This window comes from Trachemys scripta, chromosome 1 (genome assembly GCF_013100865.1).
Source record: "Trachemys scripta elegans isolate TJP31775 chromosome 1, CAS_Tse_1.0, whole genome shotgun sequence".
Lineage (NCBI taxonomy): Eukaryota > Metazoa > Chordata > Testudines > Emydidae > Trachemys > Trachemys scripta.
This window is the reverse complement of record NC_048298.1, coordinates 192538987-192560755: the sequence shown is the minus strand read 5'-3', so window position 1 is coordinate 192560755 and position 21769 is coordinate 192538987. Positions and strand designations below refer to the sequence as shown.

Here is a 21769-nt window from a genome sequence, read left to right as displayed (position 1 = left end):
CACACCTAATTGGAATGGGTATGAGCAACACATCTCGAAGAACAACAGTAACAAAGGTGAGTAACCGTCTTTTCTTCAGAGGCATCTTCAGATGCCTCTGAAGAAGTGAGGTTCTTACCCACGAAAGCTTATGCTCCCAGTACTTCTGTTAGTCTCAAAGGTGCCACAGGACCCTCTGTTGCATTTTATTAAATTGTAAGTTAGTAGAAGGTTATGTATTAGTACAATGTGTAATGGATTAGCACTGACACAAAGAATGAAACCAGATTTAAATTACAAAAAAAATAAGCCTGATAGCATCCATTTGGTCTCCAATATGTGCCCCATTTCAATATAACAAAATCACCTTATGGTTTGGTACAACTGAGAACGGCCTGTATTTTGAGAGACTCATTGTGAAATTAGCTAACTTGGCTCAGATCAGAACGAAGATGATTTTACCATTAACTCATTTTGTGATCTTGGCCAAGTCACTTACCCTCCTTATGTGTCATTTCCCCATGTGTAAACTGGCAATAACAGTGCCTTTGTAAAGCACTTTTGGTATGTCTACACTGCAAAGTGAAGATGTGATTGTAGCATGGGTAGGCATACATGTGATAGTTTTAATTTAGCTAGCACAGGTCACAATAGCAGTGTACTCATAGCAGCACAGGTTTCAGAATGGGCTACCAACCAAAGTACAGTACATGCCTAGGGTCCCTGGAGGGCTTGTACTCTGTTTGATAGCACATACTAAAGTCCTCGCCACTATGTGTACACTGCTATTGTTACCCACACTAGCTAGATTAAAGCTAACACAGGTATGCCTATCTGTTCTACAATTACACCCTCACTTTGCAGTTTATACATAGTGATTAATATCTTCAAATGAAAAGTGCTAAGATAAGTATTTTTGTATTATAGAGTTGTGAGAAAAGGCACATTTTTATTTATTTATTTATTTTTAGCCTAAAGAAAAAGTGGTACAGGTTTGGTTGATCACAAAAATAAAATAAAATAAATGAGGAAAGGCCTCAGATACTATTGAAGCTAATTCTAACATATAAAATATAATGGGACAGTATGAGTTAAAGTCACTATTCCTCAATAGCCTAAACAAAATACTATTGCTAACTTAAGCTTGATGCCCATTACAGCTATAGCAGGATCTGTTTTTAATAACTGACATATCTGCACTTCATAATAGTCTTCAATATCATACAACAGAATCCTAAATTTGGGGAAATTTTTTCCCTTAAGTAAAGAGTCTGAAAATGAAACCATTTTATTTGAACTTACTCATTGTTTACTTGCAAACTACAGCTCATCTGGTTTTAATCTGCCTAGTTAAAAGAAAAAGAAAGAAAAAACACCTAAAACTATACTTTTTACCCTTCAAAGACACAACCAAAGTCCATAATACTACCTGTAAATGGCCTGCTTGTCTGCATCCATTGGCGTCTGAGATTCTACAGGGGCAGGACTCACTCCTTCTGCATCAGTTTCAGAGCAGTTTGGGTCTTGTTCAGTTTTTAACTCGGTTACTACTTGCATCTGTAGAAAAAGGAGGATAAGTTATTTTACGTCACCAAGCACAAAGATTTATTAGTAGTACACTGTTTTCTAAGTAAATAGCAATGCAAAAAGCTAGTAAATTGCCAGAAGGTTGGTATGATTTGGCAATTATACAAAAAGCATAAGCAGTAACAAGAAACTCATTTAATCCTTGACACTTTTTGTTGGATAGTGTAAAGGTCATTTCAAGTTTCAGCACTCAGCTTTAAAATTGGAATGATTGATATTAGTGAACTGCTAAAGCATTTTGTGTCTCACAAACAGCTATTTTTGGAATAGGTTAGACATATATTGCTCCAAAAATGAGTTTATGCAAAGGCTGGATTAACAGCCATTGTGGTGAAACCACAATAAAAACTTTACCCTCCTATTGATTTCCTTCTCCCTTTCCACAGAGACGCTGATGCAAATAGGGACTCTGGAGCTAGTTCCTTCATCCATTAAAATTCACACTTTGTTATACAGAACTGAAATATAGCATTTGTTGCAGTCTTTCACTAATCAGGAATGCAATTTCGCCTTACAATTTACCTCTAAACCTTTACATACACAAATGACATTAAACAATATAGGAATACCTACTCAATGTAAAAAGCAACAGAAAATAACAGTAGTTGTATTTAAAGAGCAATATTTACTAGTTTTTCAGCAGAATGGAGCAAAGTAATTGCCATTAAAAATATTTTAACAAGTTTGCCAGTTCAACTAAATGAGCTCATCTTCACATCCATGCAGAACAAACTTAATCAGCTTAAAACAGAACAACAACAAATTAAAATCAAGTTAGGTGAAAGATACCAGCCTAAAAAGGCATCCAATAGTGTGTGTTAGAGAGAGACTATCAGTCTGAACAGCTACTCAGCAGTTTGTGTGGGAGTGCAGAGCACAAGTAAAAGTTGCAATATTAAGAGGCAAGAAAAAGATGCAAAACAGGAAAGCACCAAAGCACCTTAAAAGATAAACCTAAAGAGTCATGATTTAAACATTACTAACAGGATACAGAGTCCTGTAATCTTTGGGTAGTTTTATGTTATTCCATGATCATATGGGGTATATTATAGCCCCACAAGAACATTGTTAGAGTTACAGTACGGCAATTCAATCTGCACATACAACACATCCTGAATGGCATCAATGGACTGGGAACGCCTTCGAGACTTTGATGGCTTTCTAAAATGGGACTTCCATTCTTCTTCACCTACAGCAAGGTATCTTTAGACTAAGAGCCCGCTTAACGGGGACAGAAAGATCATCCCACTAGAAGAACTTACCTATCATGGAATCCAATCTTCCTTTCAAAAAGGATTACATTTTTCTTCCCACTTGAGCATTAGTCACATCCCCCTGGGGGCACTGAACCAGTGGCATAGGAAGATTCTTTTTCTGCTTGAACCATGGCGGTTTGTGTCTTAAGCATCACCACCACACTAGGATCAAGGCCTCAGAAAGAAAATTAAAAACCACAGAAGGACCCACCCTCACAAGAGTTGTCACCAAAGGAGCAATCCTTTGAAGGAAGAGTCAGGCCCTTAGTAATTATTAGAGTAACCAATACAGACGACATCTAAAGACAAAGCTGCACTGAATTCCACACATAACGAACAAAAGGAATTTAAGACGCTATCCTGAAGTAAGTCTTGCATAGGCTGTTTGTACTTTGTCGTCTGACATGGCTGAGCCCTCTTCTAGCTCAAAAGGAAATTTTGAGAAAATGGCAGAACTTCCTGACCCTCGAGAAGTTCTCTTGGAAGGCTTAGCTGATTTTGAAGCCACTATGCCTGGAGAAAGACATAACCGATGGACTTATTTTTTGGCTAACAAAAGGAAGGATGGGCAATGGGAAAACAGACTCATGCATAGAATCATAAAGGTCGGGCCATATTTTTGCAGAGTCTGTAGGTGGAGGAGTCTTCACCTTCAGTCACTGGAAATTAAAAATGAGTTACCTAAAACCAGGGGCTACTTTCTTTCAGCTGTTTCCTGCTGATGACAGAAGCCAAGACACACCAAAACCAGAAAACTACTTTGTGGCAGAGTACTCCTGAGGCACAAAACAAAACAAAAAGAACCACCGCTCTGCTCCTGAGGGAATTCTGTGCTATTGCGCATGCACAGAAATCATGTGCAGTGCAGAATTTTCTTTTCTCAGCACAAAATACATTCTGCCAAGAAGTGCTGCAGTTATGCCTTTTGCCCACCAGGGACTGCTGTGGTTCCAGAACAGAGAGCAGATGCTCCTGGGTGGGAGCAGCCCCAGCTGCAGGTAGGGAAGAGAAAAGGCTCTGGTCCTCAAAGCGCCTTGCCTGTGGGGCTAGGTCAGAAGGCATGGGATATGGGAGGATGGACAGGGTGGAACATATGGAACGGCTGGAGAATTACAGACGGGGGTTCAGAAGGGCTAGTGGGGGGACAGAAAGGTGCAGGCTCACGGTGGGAGAGGTGGCTGGCTGAGTGGGAGTTCAGGGACACATGGGGACAGGGGCAGATGTGCCTAATTGAATTAAAGAGGCTAGGGATCAGCGAGGGTCTGCACAGGGGAGACTCCCTAACAACCCTTCCGCCCCACCCCTCAAAAAACTGTTCCATACTTCTCCCACCCATACCTAACAACCATCCAAGTTCACACCCAGGCTCCCTCCCAGCAATTACTTTCCTCTCCCTCAACTCCTCCATTACCCTTCAATATATACCCCAAATTAAGAAACACAGTAAAAGAAATAAAAAAGAGCCACCGTGGCTTAACAACCACGTAAAAGAAGCAGTGAGAGATAAAAAGACTTCCTTTAAAAAGTGGAAGTAAAATCCTAGTGAGGCAAATAGAAAGGAGCATAAACGCTGCCAAATTAAGTGCAAGAATGTAATAAGAAAAGCCAAAGAGGAGTTTGAAGAACGGCTAGCCAAAAACTCCAAAGGTAATAACAAAATGTTTTTTAAGTACATCAGAAGCAGGAAGCCTGCTAAACAACCAGTGGGGCCCCTTGATGATCGAGATATAAAACGAGCACTTAAAGATGATAAAGTCATTGCAGAGAAACTAAATGGATTCTTCAGTCTTCACGGCTGAGGATGTTAGGGAGATTCCCAAACCTGAGCCAGCTTTCGTAGGTGATAAATCTGAGGAACTGTCACAAATTGAAGTGTCACTAGAGGAGGTTTTGGAATTAATTGATAAACTTAACAGTAACAAGTCACCGGGACCAGATGGCATTCACCCAAGAGTTCTGAAAGAACTCAAATGTGAAGTTGCGGAACTATTAACTAAGGTTTGTAACCTGTCCTTTAAATTGGCTTCCGTACCCAATGACTGGAAGTTAGCTAATGTAACACCAATATTTAAAAAGGGCTCTAGAGGTGATCCCGGCAATTACAGACCGGTAAGTCTAACGTCGGTACCGGACAAATTAGTCGAAACAATAGTTAAGAATAAAATTGTCAGACACAGAAAAACAAACTGTTGAGCAATAGTCAACATGGTTTCTGTAAAGAAAAATCATGTCTTACTAATCTATTAGAGTTCTTTGAAGGGGTCAACAAACATGTGGACAAGGGGGATCCAGTGGACATAGTGTACTTAGATTTCCAGAAAGCCTTTGACACGGTCCCTCACCAAAGGCTCTTACATAAATTAAGCTGTCATGGGATAAAAGGGAAGGTCCTTTCATGGATTGAGAACTGGTTAAAAGACCGGGAACAAAGGGTAGGAATTAATGGTAAATTCTCAGAATGGAGAGGGGTAACTAGTGGTGTGCCACAAGGGTCAGTCCTCGGACCAATCCTATTCAACTTATTTATAAATGATCTGCAGAAAGGGGTAAACAGTGAGGTGGCAAAGTTTGCAGATGCTACTAAACTGTTCAAGATAGTTAAGACCAAAGCAGACTGTGACGAACTTCAAAAAGATCTCACAAAACTAAGTGATTGGGCAACAAAATGGCAAATGAAATTTAATGTGGATAAATGTAAAGTAATGCACATTGGAAAAAATAACCCCAACTATACATACAATATGATGGGGGCTAATTTAGCTACAACAAGTCAGGAAAAAGATCTTGGAGTCACCATGAATAGTTCTCTGAAGATGTCCACACAGTGCGCAGAGGCGGTCAAAAAAGCAAACAGGATGTTAGGGATCATTAAAAAGGGGATAGAGAATAAGACTGAGAATATATTATTGCCCTTATATAAATCGATGGTACGCCCACATCTCTAATACTGCGTACAGATGTGGTCTCCTCATCTCAAAAAAGATATACTGGCACTAGAAAAGGTTCAGAAAAGGGCAACTAAAATGATTAGGGGTTTGGAACGGGTCCCATATGAGGAGAGATTAAAGAGGCTAGGACTCTTCCAGCTTGGAAAAGAGGAGACTAAGGGGGGATATGATAGAGGTATATAAAATCATGAGTGATGTGGAGAAAGTGGATAAGGAAAAGTTATTTACTTATTCCCATAATACAAGAACTAGGGGTCACCAAATGAAATTAATAGGCAGCAGGTTTAAAACAAATACAAGGAAGTTTTTCTTCACGCAGCACACAGTCAACTTGTGGAATGCCTTACCTGAGGAAGTTGTGAAAGCTAGGACTATAACAGCGTTTAAAAGAGAACTGGATAAATTCATGGCGGTTAAGTCCATTAATGGCTATTAGCCACGATGGGTAAGGAATGGTATCCCTAGCCTCTGTTTGTCAGAGAATGGTGATGGATGGCAGGAGAGAGATCACTTGATCATTGCCTGTTCGGTCCACTCCCTCTGGGGCACCTGGCATTGGCCACTGTCGGTAGACAGGATACTGAGCTAGATGGACCTTTGGTCTGACCTGGTATGGCCGTTCTTATGACTTCCCCAAGTCTTTACACTGCTTCTGAAGGGTGCAGGAAATACATTTCTGTATTGTAGTTTAAATAAATTATTACTCAAATTACATACTTGCTGACAGGTTTTTGGTTTTTTTTAAATAAAAAACCAAAATAATTGAAACTGGCATGATTATATTGTGTTATTTTGACATAAAATATGCAGACTTTTGCCAAATTTTAAACTATTGTATACAGAATTTTTAATTTATGGCGCAGATTTTTTAATTTTTTGGCCGTAGAATTCCCCCATTCTTGTTGGTTGTTATAACCTGAATACATATTCTTCACAACTCAGAGATAAATGTAGGTTTCATTTTTTGAACGTACACACTCTACATTTTTTAAGTGATTTATTTTGAAGACTTTTCAGATTCGTTTTACAGCTATATCAGAAAAGGAATGATTGTTTGGTTATTTCATTTACCAAAGGTAATTGAAGCTGATATTTATGAAGTCACTGGGAGGTGAACTATCTCCAATTCAACAGGTTAATCATTAATATTTGGAGGATTTTCTTGCCCTGCTGTACTAGGAGGAGAACATCACCAGACAGACATTTAAAAAATTTTATTTAACTAAAACAACAATGTTATGTATTCTGGATTTTTTTCTTCAACAGGAAACATAATATTTTAACAAAACAAGCAAATGAATTTTGAAATTAGTTAAACATTCAAGTTTTTTAAAATCAGTTTTGTTTTTGTTAAAATTGTTTTATTGAAAAAACAAAAAACAAAAATTAAAATCGACTATGTCAGCCAGGTCAACATGAGAAATTTAAAATATTGGCTTCTGCAGCTAACTCAGTTGTCTTCACCTTTATTTTCTTATTTGTTCGTTATCTGGAAAATAAAAACAAGCTTTTCTGCTTTTTCAGGTCCCAAATGATTTCTCAATTTGGAATGAATTAGTCCAGAGGAAGAAAATATTTTTTCTACGTCGGCAGAAGAAGCTACTGCTGTTAAAAGTGAGATATTCACTTCAATACTCTCTGAATCCAAGTGCTTAAGTGACTTCCACCAGTTCACTGGTGTGACTTTCTTTAAAACATCAGCAGCAAACATATTTCTTGAATGGTTCACCCTTAGCAGGTCCGGCTCCAGCTTTTTTGCCGCAAAAAAAAAAAAAGGGGGGTAAAGCCAATCGGCGGCACTTCAGCGGCGGGCCCTTCGCGCCCTCTCTTCCTCTTTGGCGGCACTTCGGCACCAGCTCAAAGAGGAAGAGAGGGACTGAGGGACCCGCCGCCGAAGACCCGGACGTGCTGCCCCTTTCCATTGGCCGCCCCAAGCACCTACTTCCTTCGCTGGTGCCTGGAGCCGGCCCTGTCTGAAGGCTTTTATAGTTGGCATTATGGAGGGATGATTGCTGGATGTCCACGTCATAGCCAACTCCTCTTCTTCAGCAGTTAAGGTTTGATCCTGGTTCTGAGTATTGAGAATATTTGTAAGAAAATGAGCTGTAAATAGTGCTTGTCCCGTTCGTTTTTTAATGCTTGTAATTTAACTCTGTTATTGCATATTTTTCTTTTTAAGAGCTCACTCAGTTCCTTTCAAATTTCAACAGCCTCAGCAATAAAACAGCTATTTCCCTGCATTTTGTTCAAGGCTACAGAAATAGACTTCAGGGTACTCAGCATATGTTCAACATTTCTCTTAAGCCCAATGTTGAGAACTATTTTTTCCCAATTTTATTCACAAACTGTCATCAGATTAGGCCAGTTCTTAATATAGTGCTCAAAACAGTCCACTACTGAGTTCCATCGCACGTCTTGTGGGAGAGTTAGCGTGGTTCCTCCCACGTTTTTCAGAGCAGCTGCTGCAAAGTGGCTGTTACAGAAGTATTTTGCAATTTCAACAACGTTAGCCTTTATTTCTGGAACACTGAAGTCTTTGGCTAGGAGGTGCATCAAATGAGCACTTCAACCATATGTTATTAGCTTGGGACTCTCTTCACTCTCTTCTAAATAATTTCTACTCATCTTGGATACATTTGCAGCATTGTCTGTGACCAAGCTGCATACTAGACATTTGAATTTTTTTTTCAGTTTGTTATAGCTTTTACTGTGTGTGTGCGCATTTCCTGATGTATCAATTGTTTCGATAAGGAAGACATTCCCTTCTTCTGTTGTCACACAAGCACATACACCAGGATAATTGTGGACATTGCTCCACCCATCAAGACTCAGGTTAACAATTTTACCCTCTAGACCTTTTGCACACTGCTCAATTTCTCTTTCATACACTTTTTATCCAACAATTTGCCTGCGACATCTGCTCTGTTGGTGGACTGTATCCTGGTTTTAAGGACTGAACCAGGTTAATGAAGTGTGGGTTCTCAATCATATAGAAAGGAGAGTTTGTTGCATAAACAAACCGGGCAATTTTTTCATCAATTACGTCTTTTTGTAATCTGCTGGTTCTTATCACAAACTTATCTATGGTTGTTTCTGGATGATGGAGATTTTTTTTTTCTTTTTGCTACAGGTGCTATACTGTGGCTATGTGACATACATGATGCGACTACACTATCATTGGCAGATAACTCTGAAACTATAGAAAATGATGGTGACCTTGAAGGTGAGTAGTCTTCAGAATCCTGTATGTTGAGGATGGAGTCTCCTAAACAAAATAAGTCAATGCCATTATTTAATTATTACCACCATACTGCTCATTTAGTACATCTCTACCTCGATATAACGCTACCCAATATAACACGAATTCGGATACAACGCGGTAAAGCAGTGCTCCGGGGGGGGGGGTAAGGGGAGGAGGGAGAGGGAGGGAGGCTGCGCACTCCGGTGGATCAAAGCAAGTTCAATATAACGTGGTTTCACCTATAATGCGGTAAGATTTTTTGGCTCCCGAGGACAGCGTTATATCGAGGTAGAGGTGTATTATTCATTGCATTCACTGACACTCAGAACTACTTTAAAGGTGAAATTGTAAAAGAAAGATCAGCCTATTTCAGCTATTTATTTGATCACAACTGCATCTAAAATGATAGTAGCAGAGAGTAACAACAATATTTTTTGCTCAAACATGAGAATTCAAGAATAATCCAGAAGGAAGATAGGCAGTCCTTAAGAAAGAAGTATGAAATAAAAGAAGTTTACCAACCTGAAGATCCTGCATGTTCAGACATATTCCTTTCATCATCTTCAACGCAGCTTCCTCCTGAGAAGGAACACTTCTCATGATGTTGTTTCATTCAGGCAACCAGGCCTTGCATTTCTTTGTTGCACTGTTTGCATTTTGCACGCATGCCTGTCTTACCCACAGGTAAAGGAACTTCATTAAAATATTCCCAAACTGGATCTCTTTTATGGCTTGTTGCCATTATAGGTTTTCCCTTCTAGTGAGAGAATGGTATGGCAGATCTCAAATCAATGAAGGCTACACTCAGAAAGACCTCAAGACTTCTGGAATATGCTGCTCAAACAGTTTCACTTTTGTTTCTACTGCCTGTCCCTCCCGTCTCACATTTATCTCCAGACTTCTTCTCCTTGTCCAGATCTATTCTGCCCCCAACGATCTTCTATTCATTGAACTTTTTGAAACTTTGCACTTTTAGAAGAGATGTAAGGGATTGACTCTGTGTACACAAATTTGCAGAGGGACAATATGGTTGATGTCTTATTTCTCACTTCTATATATTATGTATTTATTTAAAAACATTTTTGCTGTTAACAAGCATGTTATCTCTGGAGTGGAGACACAAATCCACTGTTTGAGAACTGCAAAACTAAGCATCACTGATGGCATCTTCTAAACTGAGCACTGAGTCCCATTGGGTAGACAGAAAGATTAACCTAAATAATCTATACAAAAGTCCCTGGAACCCCATAGGATTGGCTCTCTAATCCATGAACTATTGGAACTCATTTACAAAACTTTTCTTAAACATTACATGAATATATTGTCTCATACTACAGAATTAGAATTTATAATCCCTATTCCACGATGAGATATCTTTGAGCTATAATGTATGTTAATTAAAACTATCTTAGATAAATGCTTTTTGAGGGGGGAAAAAAGCTATCAAAAAATCCAATTTAAATAAAAAAAAAAATTGCATTTTTTTTTTAATTATTGATTTTTATCCACCCTGCAACCAGCTCTTTACCAAGACACATAAGTATTCTAAACTAAGTAAACCAATCAAAGAAAAGGGTTTATGGAAAAAAAGCTCTCCAAAATAAAAGCAGGAGGTATTCCAAACAGAAGATAGCAATCTAGAGAATTGCCTCTTTGGAAATAAAAGGTAACTGACTGTTCAGCTAACCAGGCCTCTTTGTAGGGGAAGCAACAACTCAGTTTTTCTTCTGACAGTTAACACTGTCTCCATCTACTGGCAGGAAGACTTGTACCTAGTGCTCAAGCTGGCATACAGCAATAACGGAGAACAGGTCTTCAGAGTGCGGATCAATGGAATGACTTTTTAGGAACCACTGCTCAAAGATGCAACATCGTATCACATCACATATAGAGTCTAACCTAAAACAAAAAGGTCATTTTTCACTTGCTAATAGTAATGCATACATAAAGGAGAAAAATGCTCTCACTTGTTGTCCATCTTGATAGTTGTCTATACTTAATGTCTGTGTTGCCATCATGGTTAATGAAGGGTTTATAATGTCAAATCATCACAAGTGAGAACACATATTCTAGAAAAGAGTAAAAGATGTCAGTTACAAAAATAATCTTTTTTAAAATGGATTCTACACAATGCAAAAAATTTTGCCAAAATTTCTGTGCGCAATAGCAAAGCGAATGAGTTATTTAATTGAAAATGCAATTATATTCATTTTTTAGGCAGCCATCACTCTCGCAAACAAAACCCTTAAGTTAATTGAGCTATGGCAATTTAAGGCTCCGAACCTTACACATTTTCCTTCTGTAATGTGTCTAGTCATCAGGATTGCTTTGGTTGTTGCCAAATTTTTCCCACACTCTTGCATATCACTGTAGTATAGGACCATTAAGATGACTAATTACTCATTGTTTTCCAGATGTATTCTATTTTCTAGATATTAAAAACAGTCTCAAGTGGAGTTTTTCCATTGAGAAAACATTTCAGATAGTTTGAAGAATATTCTCCATTTTCATTTTGTTGAAGGGCTTTCATATCATGAACAGAGGAAGGTCATAGCTAAGGATACTAGTTAGTCACAGAGGTCATGGCAGTCACGGATTCCATGACTTTACCAGACCTCCATGACTTCTTTGGCTTCAGCTGTCAGGGACTGAAGCCGGGACTGTGGCTTTGGCCAGGGCTGTGTGCCCTGCCCCGTAGCTGAGGCTGGAGCCGGGACTGTGCGCCTTCAGCTGGGGCTGTGTATCCCCTAGCCCTTTGGCCAGGGCTTGAGCTAGAGTCGTGCACAAACCCCTACCCCCCCAGCCTGGGGCCTGGGCCATACATCGCTGCCACCCTCCCATGGCCGGAGCCATCCGTTGTTGTCCACTCCTCTCTCCCTGCTGGGGCTATGTACTCCTGCCCCATGGCTTTGGCTGGGGCCGGAACCGGGGCTGTGCACCTTGGCTGCTGCCAGGGCCGAGGCCGGAGCTGGGGCTGTGTGCCGCTGCCAGGACCAGAGCTGCGGCTGTGTGCCCCTGCCCCGCAGCTGGAGTCGGGGTTGTGCGTGTCCCCAACCCATGGCAGTGGGGCTAGTGCTGTCAGTCCGTACCCCCATTGGGGCTCCAGCTGTCATTCTTCTTCCTTACCTCCGCTACCCTCCGCCAGCCCTGTCTCCTGGTTACTTTTAGTAAAGTCACAGACAGGTCACGGGCTCCTGTGAATTTTTATTTATTGCCAGTGACTTTTACTAAAAATAACCATGACAAAATCTTAACCTTAGTCTTAGCTCTTTGGGACAAACCTTTGTACGTATTTATATGGAACCTAATTGAGCTCCTATCCTGATTGGGGCCTCTGGGCACTACTGTACATTTTCACTGATTTTAAGGGCAGAAAGGTCCATTATGATCATCTGATCTTCTGCATAGTGCAGGCCACAGAACAGCATCCAGCAATTCCTAAATCAAGCCTTTATCCTGTGGTTGAGTTAGAGCATAATTTTAGAAAGACATTCAATTTTGTGAAGAAAAAGGATTGGATTCATATTCCTAGATCCTTTAAACCTTCGTTGACAGAATTAATGATAAACTAGGAGGCGGCTATTTTCTGGTTCTGGTCTGGAGACAGCAAAGATGTCACGAGAACAGGCATTTTTACAATATTTCAGTCCAAGATAGTAGAAGCCACATAAGAACACCTAATCTTGGCAGAAGATACACCATTCCAAGTCAAAAACCTCACAAGGGCAGATCATAAGATTCTGTCATTTAATAACTGAAAGCCTAGGCCTGTTTTTGTATTCTTGGCCCATCTCCATTTAAAATTCAACTCTCCTTATACTCACCCCACACAACCCCAAAGCAAGCACTGAAGATACAAGAACTATTAATACTGCATTGCATTCTCATTAATCTAATCGATATAGATATGGGTGGGCAGAGATGCTGGAACAAATTTTTATAGTGGGACTGCTGAAAGCAGAAACCATGTATTTGCCTGCTATTACTACTTCAAGCCAGGGGGTGCTGCTACACCATCAACACCCCTAGTTCCAGCACCCCTGTGGGTGCGTCAGATATTAACAATGTCCTTCATAAAACTTTTCTATTATAACAATCTTTCGTACATAACATTTCTCTTGACAATTGTATATTGCTATATTGCCATAAACAAAAAGCTTACACACATTAATATTGGGATAAAAATGAAAACAAGAAACGTATTTTGTACCTAGATATTACAACACTAGACTTCTATAACACCTTCCATCTAAGGTAAAAGCGATCTCTAAACCTCATTGGTCCATAGTGATTGACACCCAGACATGGTAAAAAGGGTGTAAGCGGTGGCCAAAGGCCTGGTTGATAGTTTCGCCATCTGGTGAGGGAGGTTGTTCAAACCCTCAACCAAGCAATAATTTTGAAAATCTGGTTGATGTCGATTGTGATGTCAAGGATTGGGTTTGAGATGCTTTATGTCTCTGTGGTCTTTGCCTGTGCCTTTTGGGTTCGTAATGTCGTTTCTGCTGATGCTGGAACAAGGTGTCTCTGCTGCGTTGGTATGCCCAGTAACGTCTTCCTATCATTGCAGGTGATATATCCTGAGAGTATGGAGAGTCGCCTGGGAAGCTTTCATTGAGTGGAGGATCTCATTGGTTTTGTCAGAGAAAAGTTTTTTCTCTTTCGCATGGGAGATCTTCCCCTTTTACTTGGCGATTTTTCAGAATTCTTGAGAATTGCAGCTATGATGCTCTGTGCATTACTACAGCTGTGGCTGTTGTTCTCACCGCCATGTCTGCCACGTCAAGGGACACCTGTAGTGCCGTTCTGGCGATCAACTGTCCTTCTGTTAGTTTGGCTTTGAACTGTGCATGCCTCTCCTCTGGGAGGTCATTAATAAATTCGTTCAGTTTGCCATAATTATCATAGTCATATTTGGCCAGGAGCGTGCTGTAATTTGCAACTCTGAATTGTAGGATTGCCGAAGAATAGATCTTTCCTCCAAAGAGGTTGAATATCTTGCCCTCCTTGTCCTGTGGAGTGGACCTATACTGTGGTTTACCGCATTGGTTTATGGCCACTACTACTAGAGAATTGGGTAGGGGGTGAGAAAAAAAGGAAATCCGTAACCTTGGCGGGCACGTAATACTTCCTATCTAGCTTCTTACATTTTGGTGGGTCAGTAGCTGGTGTTTGCCAAATGGTTTCTGCCTGTTCCCTGATGTCATTTATGGGCAACACTATTTTAGAAGTCAGACGATGTCTGGAGAATCTGGAGGAGTTTGTGCTGGGTGTCCTGCACCTCCTTGACTGGGATCTCCTGACTCTGTGCTACCCTTCTGAACAGTTCATGGAACTGTTTGAAATCATCAGCCGTGGTGGGAGGTGGCAGCATTATGGCTTTCTGTGGGGACCAAGAAGAGTTATGCACAGGTGCTGCTATGTCCTGCTCGGTGCCCTCTTCCCTCTCATCCCGTTTCCTCCTGAGCTTCCGAGGTCTCCAGTATGAAGGATGGTGGTGGTGATCTTATTTTACCTCTGGGTGGGGTTAAAGGTCTGTTGTAATGAGCCCTGTATGCTGCCTATAGGTTCCAGGCTGACCATTGCATAGGAAAGGGCATAGGTGGGCACATCCATGGTTGACCATACCAAGGTTGCACGTCTTATCCATAGGGAGCCTTTGATTTAATGGGTCTGCAGGGTGGTCTGTGTTCTGTGGGTGAAGAGAAGGCATGCTTTTCCTGTTCATCTCATCATCACTCGATAATGGGGGGGGAGGCGGGGCGAGGATGGTCTGATGCTGTATGCTCAGGTGAGCCATCGATGTTGAAGAGTGGTGACTGCACTACTGAAGAGACCACAAGGTCTTTTTTTTTTGTATTAATTGATGTGGTGCCGTTGATTTTGGCACCGTCAGTACTGATGTCATTGTTTTAGATGGTACCGGGGACAGTGCCGATGACTTGTGGTCCCAACTTGCTCAGTATGGATGGTGTCATCTTGGCTCTGTCCGTCAGTGCCAATGGGGTCGCTGGCACCAGTGGTGGAGGCATAGTCAGTGGTGAGGGCCTCGGTGCCGTGTCTCTTAACAGTATGGTCGGTGCTTTAGAGGAGAAGGCAGTCTTAGGTACATGCCTCGACTCCTTGTCCTTCTGATGGGGCTAGGCAGAGGTCCCAGTGCGGACTTTGCCAGAGGTGCACTGTGCCTCTAAAGGACTCACCCGTGGAGTGGTAGGCACCAAAGATAGTGACCTAGCAGGAGACAGTTTCTTTTTATTCGGCTCTCTGTGGTGAAGGTGTGGCTCTTTCCCTTGATCTTTTAGGGGAACGAGAGTTGTCCTTAGTTGAGGTGGATATAGCTGGGGAGCCCCTGTGGAAAGAGTCTGTTGCCCTGGATCAGAGGCCAGTTGCAAAGATTTTTTTAGTAACTGACTAAGACTAACCAAACACTAACTATACTAGGAAAAAACAAACTATTTCTAATTATGTTTCTCTAGGTTTGTGAGAGATGCTGGGACACTGCAACGGAGCTCTGTCTCAGGCCAAGGATGGTGGAGAAGGAACTGAGGGGGGTCAGGTCGTGTGTGCACTAGATGAGGCGCCAACAGTGCCATGAGATGACTACTGCACATGTGTCCCCCAAATGGACACTTCTCCTCAAAATGTCTGATCAACAGCGCCGGGATGCACTGACACCTGATGTGGAGCATCCACAGGGACAGCACTTGAAGAAGAAAGTATCTCCATTTTACAGATGGGAAAATTGAGCCATAATGCCGTTTTGGTGACCTCATAATGCTGTTTTGGTGACCTTCCAACTCAGTCCGGACTCATATTTCTAGCTAACATATGGAAGGAGGCACTGCTCTCCAGTCCATTTAAGGTGGAACACCTATAGGGACACTACTCAAAGAAGAGAAGGTTACTCACGCTGTGCAGTAACTGAGATTCTTTGAGATGTGTCCCCCTATGGGTGCTCCACCTTAGATGCGTCTGCATCCCTACGCCTAGGATCGGAGATTTTCGGTAGCAGTGCCCATTGGACCACATATGCACCCCATCCCACACCCTGAGTGGTGGCTATATAGCACTATGCAGTCCAAATGCTATCAGTTCTTCTCTAATGCAGAGTCCATGTTTGAACTCCAAAGCAACGAGGCGTAGGGTGGATAGTGGAGAACCCATAAGGACACACATCTCAAAGAACCTCAGTTATTGCACAGGGTGAGTAACCTTCTCTTCTTCTTTGAGGAGTGTCCCTATAGATGCTCCCCCTTAGGTGACTATAGAGCAGTCCCCCTGGTTGGAAGGCTGGGGCTTCAGATTTGGCTTTGTTACTGATGATAGGACAGTCAGTCAGCCTTAACAGAGCCTCTGATGCCGAGTCCTGCTCAATTGCGTAGTGCACGGATGGCCAGGATGCTGCTCTACAAATCTCTGGTATTGGTACATTGTTCAGGAAAGCTACAATAGAAGGCCAATGCCCTACGAACATCTAGCATGTGCGAAAGGGCCTCTTGTTTATTTCCTTGTGGCTTAGAGAAGAAAGGTGGAAGGTGGATAGGTTGGTTCAGATGGAAGGAAGATGGCACCTTGGGTGGGGTCTTAATGTGACATTATCTTTGAAGAAGACTGCGTAGGATGGGTACGCCAGAAGGGTTCCCATTTTCTCCATGCTACAAGCGGATGTGATGGCTACAAGAAAGGCCATCTTCATTGATAGATGAATGTAGGAACAAGGAGTTCTTGACTTCAATTGGAATCGAGAGATTTTTGCTCACTACCCTAGCAAATTTGATAGCTACAGTATGAGCCAGTCCGCAGATATCAGCCAGAAACTGTTTTACAACTTCTAGGGCATGTGGCCACGACTACCTTTGTGGTAAAACATGCCAGACCATATATGCAATGTCTTAAAGGCTGGCTTCAGACAGTATATGCCCTGCTAGCAGCTGACCCTCTGTGATGATTGCCTAGAACTGTTCTTTTTTGTTCTCAGAGATGTAATCAATAAAATCATGTTACTATAATTTGACATAAGTGCCTCACAATTAGCAATTCTGAATTATAGAGTCACTGATGAGTATGCCATTTGTCCAAAGAGATCTAGTCTCTTCCAGTCCTTATCGTAGGGGGCAGAGGTGGATTAAGATATATTGTGGCCCTGGGCACAAAGAACATTTGCCCCCACCACCTTACCCGTAATGAGGCCCCGCCCCCTGGCCTGGCTGGAAGCTGGGTCATGGTAAGAGCTGTTCAGGGAGCCCAGGCAGCTGTGGGAAACTGGACCCGCCACCTGCCCTGGGCAGCATGCCCTGGGGGAAGGGGGACAGGGACATGGGTTGGGTGCTGCTCTTGGGCACCCTGCCCCCGCCCAGGGCAAGTGGAGGGTCCAGGGCTCCCCATAGCTGCCCAGGCAGCTCTTATTATAGCCTCGGGTGACCATACATCCCATTTTAGCCGGGACAGTCCCCTTTTTAAGCCTTGTCTCAGACATCCCGACTTTTTTTGGAAAACTAGGCATTTGCCCCATTTGCTCTTGCCAACTGATGATCACTTGGCAAGAGCAAAAAGGACAAATGACCAGTTTTGCCAAAAATGAACTTGGGGAAGGGGGACAGGGCTCGGGCTAGCTCTGCTGGAGGGAGATGGGGGGGGAGGGTGGAAATATGCTCATTCTACTACAGCATAGCTCTGGCTTCCGGCCTGGCCTGGGAGCATGGCCTCAAGGGAAAGAGGAGGAGCAGTGCCCCAAGGGAGAGGAGGAGCATGGTGTGGGATGCATGAATAAGAAATCCACATCCTTGAAGGGGACATAATATTTTTTTATTGGCCCTCTTACATGTGGGGGGTATCGTGGCTGGAGTCTGCCAGACAATCTTGGCTGGGTCTAAAAGGGCTTCATTGATAGGAAGTGCTATCTTGGCAGATGTGGAGGTTCGCAGTATGTCCAGCAACTTGTGCTGTGATTCTCTCACTTCCTCCAATGGTATCTGGAGAGTCTGCAATTTTTTGGAATAGCTCTTGAAATTGTTTGAAGTCAACTACTGATGTTGGGGGCGGGGGAGAAGAGGGGAGCGCTGCGTGGCATAATTGTCTTGTCTGGTGAAGATAACAAGATGTTGGTCGGAGGCGTAGTTTCCTCTATTTTCTCCTGCTCCTCAAAAGATTGTCCTTCAGGCTGAGATCTGGATACCAAGGAAGACAGGGAGTGTCTAGGTCTTTCCCTCTGAGTACTCTGGGAAACTGTTGTGTTAAAGCAACCCAATAGCAAGGCCATTGCATGGCACAGGCATGGGGGGGCATCCATGGGGTGCCCATACCAAGGCCCTGAATCACACCTGGTCTCCTGGCATCTAGTATGTGTGTGTGCGGGTCACACTGTATAATCCCATGATAGGGCGGGGAGGAAGGTACACAATATCACTGAATACAGAACTTCATCATCTTCACTTGAGAAGGAGCAAGCAGTCCCAGATGGTGATGGTGAACAATGTGGTACCGGTTACACTCTGGAGGGACAGGTGTGTACCGCTGGGAGCATAGCGCGAAGCAGGGGTGATTCCAGAGTCTCAGAGATGACCAGTTTTCAGAGTAGCAGCCGTGTTCATCTGTATCCGCAAAAAGAACAGGAGTACTTGTGGCACCTTAGAGACTAACAAATTTATTTGAGCACAAGCTTTCATGGGCTACATCCCACTTCTTCGGATGACCAGGTCTTTTGGGAATCTAAATTCCTGCAGCACCGGCATCAACATGGGTACCATCGGAGACATGTGCATCAATGCCAATACTGTTGGCGCAGACGGTGCCAAGATGACTATGCGCTCTGTTGATTGTGAGGTAGATGGCGGCAAAGTTCTTGTCAGTGCCAAAGCGCTCGGTACTGTGTGGTTAGGTAGTGTAATCTGTGCTGTCTTTGGGCTTCTCTTTGCCTCTATTGCCTGATAGTGCAGTCTTGTCTAGTCCAGCCCTCTTGGGGTCCTTGGACTTATTGGCAGTGTTGGTACTGGAGGTCCCAGGGGAGTCAAAGGTACTGTGCATAGTACCTGACGGTGTGGAGGCTACCGACCTTGTCAGGGAACTCTTTCTGGGATAGTTCCTTGGTAGACAAAAAGACGGTTACTCACCATTGTAACTGTTGTTCTTCGAGATGTGTTGCTCATATCCATTCCATTAGGTGTGTGCGCGCCGCGTGCACGATCGTCGGAAGATTTTCTACCCTAGCAACACCGGCGGGTCGGCTGTGGAGCCCCCTAGAGTGGCGCCTTCATGGCGCTGAATATATACCCCAGCCGACCCGGCGCCCCCTCAGTTCCTTCTTGCCGGCTACTCCGACAGTGGGGACGGGGGGCGGGTTTGGAATGGATATGAGCAACACATCTCGAAGAACAACAGTTACAACGGTGAGTAACCGTCTTTTCTTCTTCGAGTGCTTGCTCATATCCATTCCATTAGGTGACTCCCAAGCCCAACTTAGGTGGTGGGGTCGGAGTGAGACATTGCTGTGTGCAAAACCGCTGATCCGAAAGCAGCATCGTCTCTGGACTGCTGCACTAGTGCATAGTGAGCTGTAAATGTGTGGACTGATGACCAAACCGCCGCTCTACAAATGTCCTGGATCGGAACTTGCGCCAGGAAAGCCGTCGAGGAAGCTTGGGCCCTCGTGGAGTGAGCGGTGAGGTGCGGTGCTGAGACACCTGCCAGGTCATAGCAAGTCCGGATGCAAGACATAATCCAGGAGGATAGGCGTTGTGAGGAGACCGGTGAGCCTTTCATTCGGTCGGCCACTGCAACGAAGAGTTGCGTCGTCTTTCTAAAGTGCTTTGTGCGGTCAATATAGAAGGCCAGGGCCCTTCGTACGTCCAGGGAATGCAAACGTTGATCCTGGCGAGTGGTATGTGGTTTGGGATAAAAGACCGGGAGAAAAATATCCTGGTTGATATGAAAAGGAGAAACCACCTTAGGGAGAAAGGCAGGATGTGGACGAAGCTGCACTTTATCCTTGTGAAAAACTGTGTAAGGGGGCTCAGAGGTAAGCGCCCTGAGTTCAGAAACGCGCCTTGCTGAGGTGATGGCTACGAGGAAGGCTGTCTTCCAGGATAGGTACAGAAGTGAACAGGTGGCCAGTGGCTCGAATGGAGGACCTGTGAGCTTGGAGAGAACCAGGTTGAGGTCCCACGTCGGGACGGGCTGACGTTGTTGTGGGTACATCCGGTCTAAGCCCTTGAGGAATCTAACGACCATCGGGTTAGAGAATACCGAGGACGCGAGTTCCCCTGGGTGAAAGGCCGATATAGCGGCCAGGTGAACTCTAATTGAAGATATCGCCAACCCCTGCTGTTTTAGGGAGAGGAGATATTCCAAAATGAGAGGAATGGGTGCCTGCAACGGGGACGTGGCTCGTTGTTCGCACCAACAGTAGAACCGTTTCCACTTGGCCAGGTACGTGGTGCATGTTGAGGGCTTCCTACTGCTCAGCAGAATCTGTTGGACAGAGTGCGAGCATTGCCGCTCTGCCTGGGTGAACCATGGAGCAGCCACGCTGTGAGGTGGAGTGATTGCAGGTCGGGGTGACGCAGCCGGCCGTGGTCCTGGGAGATGAGATCCGGATATAATGGAAGCGGGATCGGTGTCTGAACCGAGAGTTCCAACAGTGTGGTGTACCAATGTTGTCTCGGCCACGCTGGAGCGATCAGAATTACCTGTGCCTGGTCTCTGCGCAATTTGAGCAGTACCTTGTGGACCAGAGGAAACGGAGGGAAGGCATAAAACAGGTGGTCTTTCCAGGGAAGGAGAAACGCATCCGAGAGGGAGCCCGGAGCTCGACCTTGTAGGGAGCAGAACACGTGACACTTCCTGTTGTCTCGAGATGCAAACAGGTCTATCTGGGGAAACCCCCACCTCTGGAAGATGGAACGTATGATGTCCGGACGGATAGACCACTCGTGCGTCCGGAAGGACCTGCTGAGTCGGTCCGCTAGAGTGTTCTGGACTCCAGGGAGGAAGGATGCCGTGAGATGGATTGAGTGGGCGATGCAGAAGTCCCACAGGCGAATGGCCTCTTGGCATAGAATTGACGAACGTGCTCCTCCTTGCTTGTTGATGTAAAACATGGCCGTGGTGTTGTCGATGAGAACTAACACACAACGGCCACGTAGGAGATTGAGAAATGCTTGGCACGCCAGGCGTACCGCCATCAGTTCCCGAACATTGATATGCAGGGCTAACTGGGGTGCAGTCCACAGTCCCTGGGTATGGTGTTCGTTGAGATGGGCGCCCCAACCCAGAGATGAAGCGTCTGTGACCAGGTGCAGAGAGGGCTGTGGGGTGTGAAAAGGCATCCCCTCGCAGACCACATTGTGATCTAGCCACCAGGTGAGGGAGGTCAGGACCGAGTTCGGGACCGTGACCACCATGTTCAGGCTGTCCCGATGTGGACGGTATATTGATGACACCCAGGTCTGGAGTGGGCGAAGCCGAAGTCTGGCATGCCTGGTTACGTACGTGCAGGAAGCCATGTGACCCAGCAGGGTAAGGCACGACCTCACCGTGGTAGTTGGGAAGGCCTGTAGCCCTTGAATGAGGCTCGTGATGGTGCCAAAGCGGTTGTCTGGCAGGATGGCTTGTGCACGTCTGGAGTCTAGAACTGCGCCGATGAAATCTATTCTCTGGGTAGGTTCTAGAGTGGATTTGTCCTTGTTGAGTAGGATGCCCAACTCGTTGAATGTGTGCACTATTCTGTGGACGTGAGCTTGAACTTGCTCTTTGGTGCGACC

At 44.0% G+C, this 21769-nt stretch overlaps 1 protein-coding gene across 7 annotated transcripts in view; it reads right to left on the bottom strand.

The window, feature by feature from the left end:
* Window positions 1–21769, bottom strand: part of PKNOX1 (PBX/knotted 1 homeobox 1) — an 82246-nt gene that overhangs the window by 35332 nt on the left and 25145 nt on the right. For all 7 annotated transcript variants that reach the window (XM_034753566.1, XM_034753558.1, XM_034753586.1 and 4 more), the window contains 2 exons: window positions 10979–11080; window positions 1409–1536 (listed from right to left, as the gene is read on the bottom strand). In XM_034753566.1, the coding sequence (XP_034609457.1) occupies window positions 1409–1536; window positions 10979–11029 (179 nt within the window). In that variant the 5' untranslated portion in view covers window positions 11030–11080. The remainder of the gene's footprint in view (window positions 1–1408; window positions 1537–10978; window positions 11081–21769) is intronic.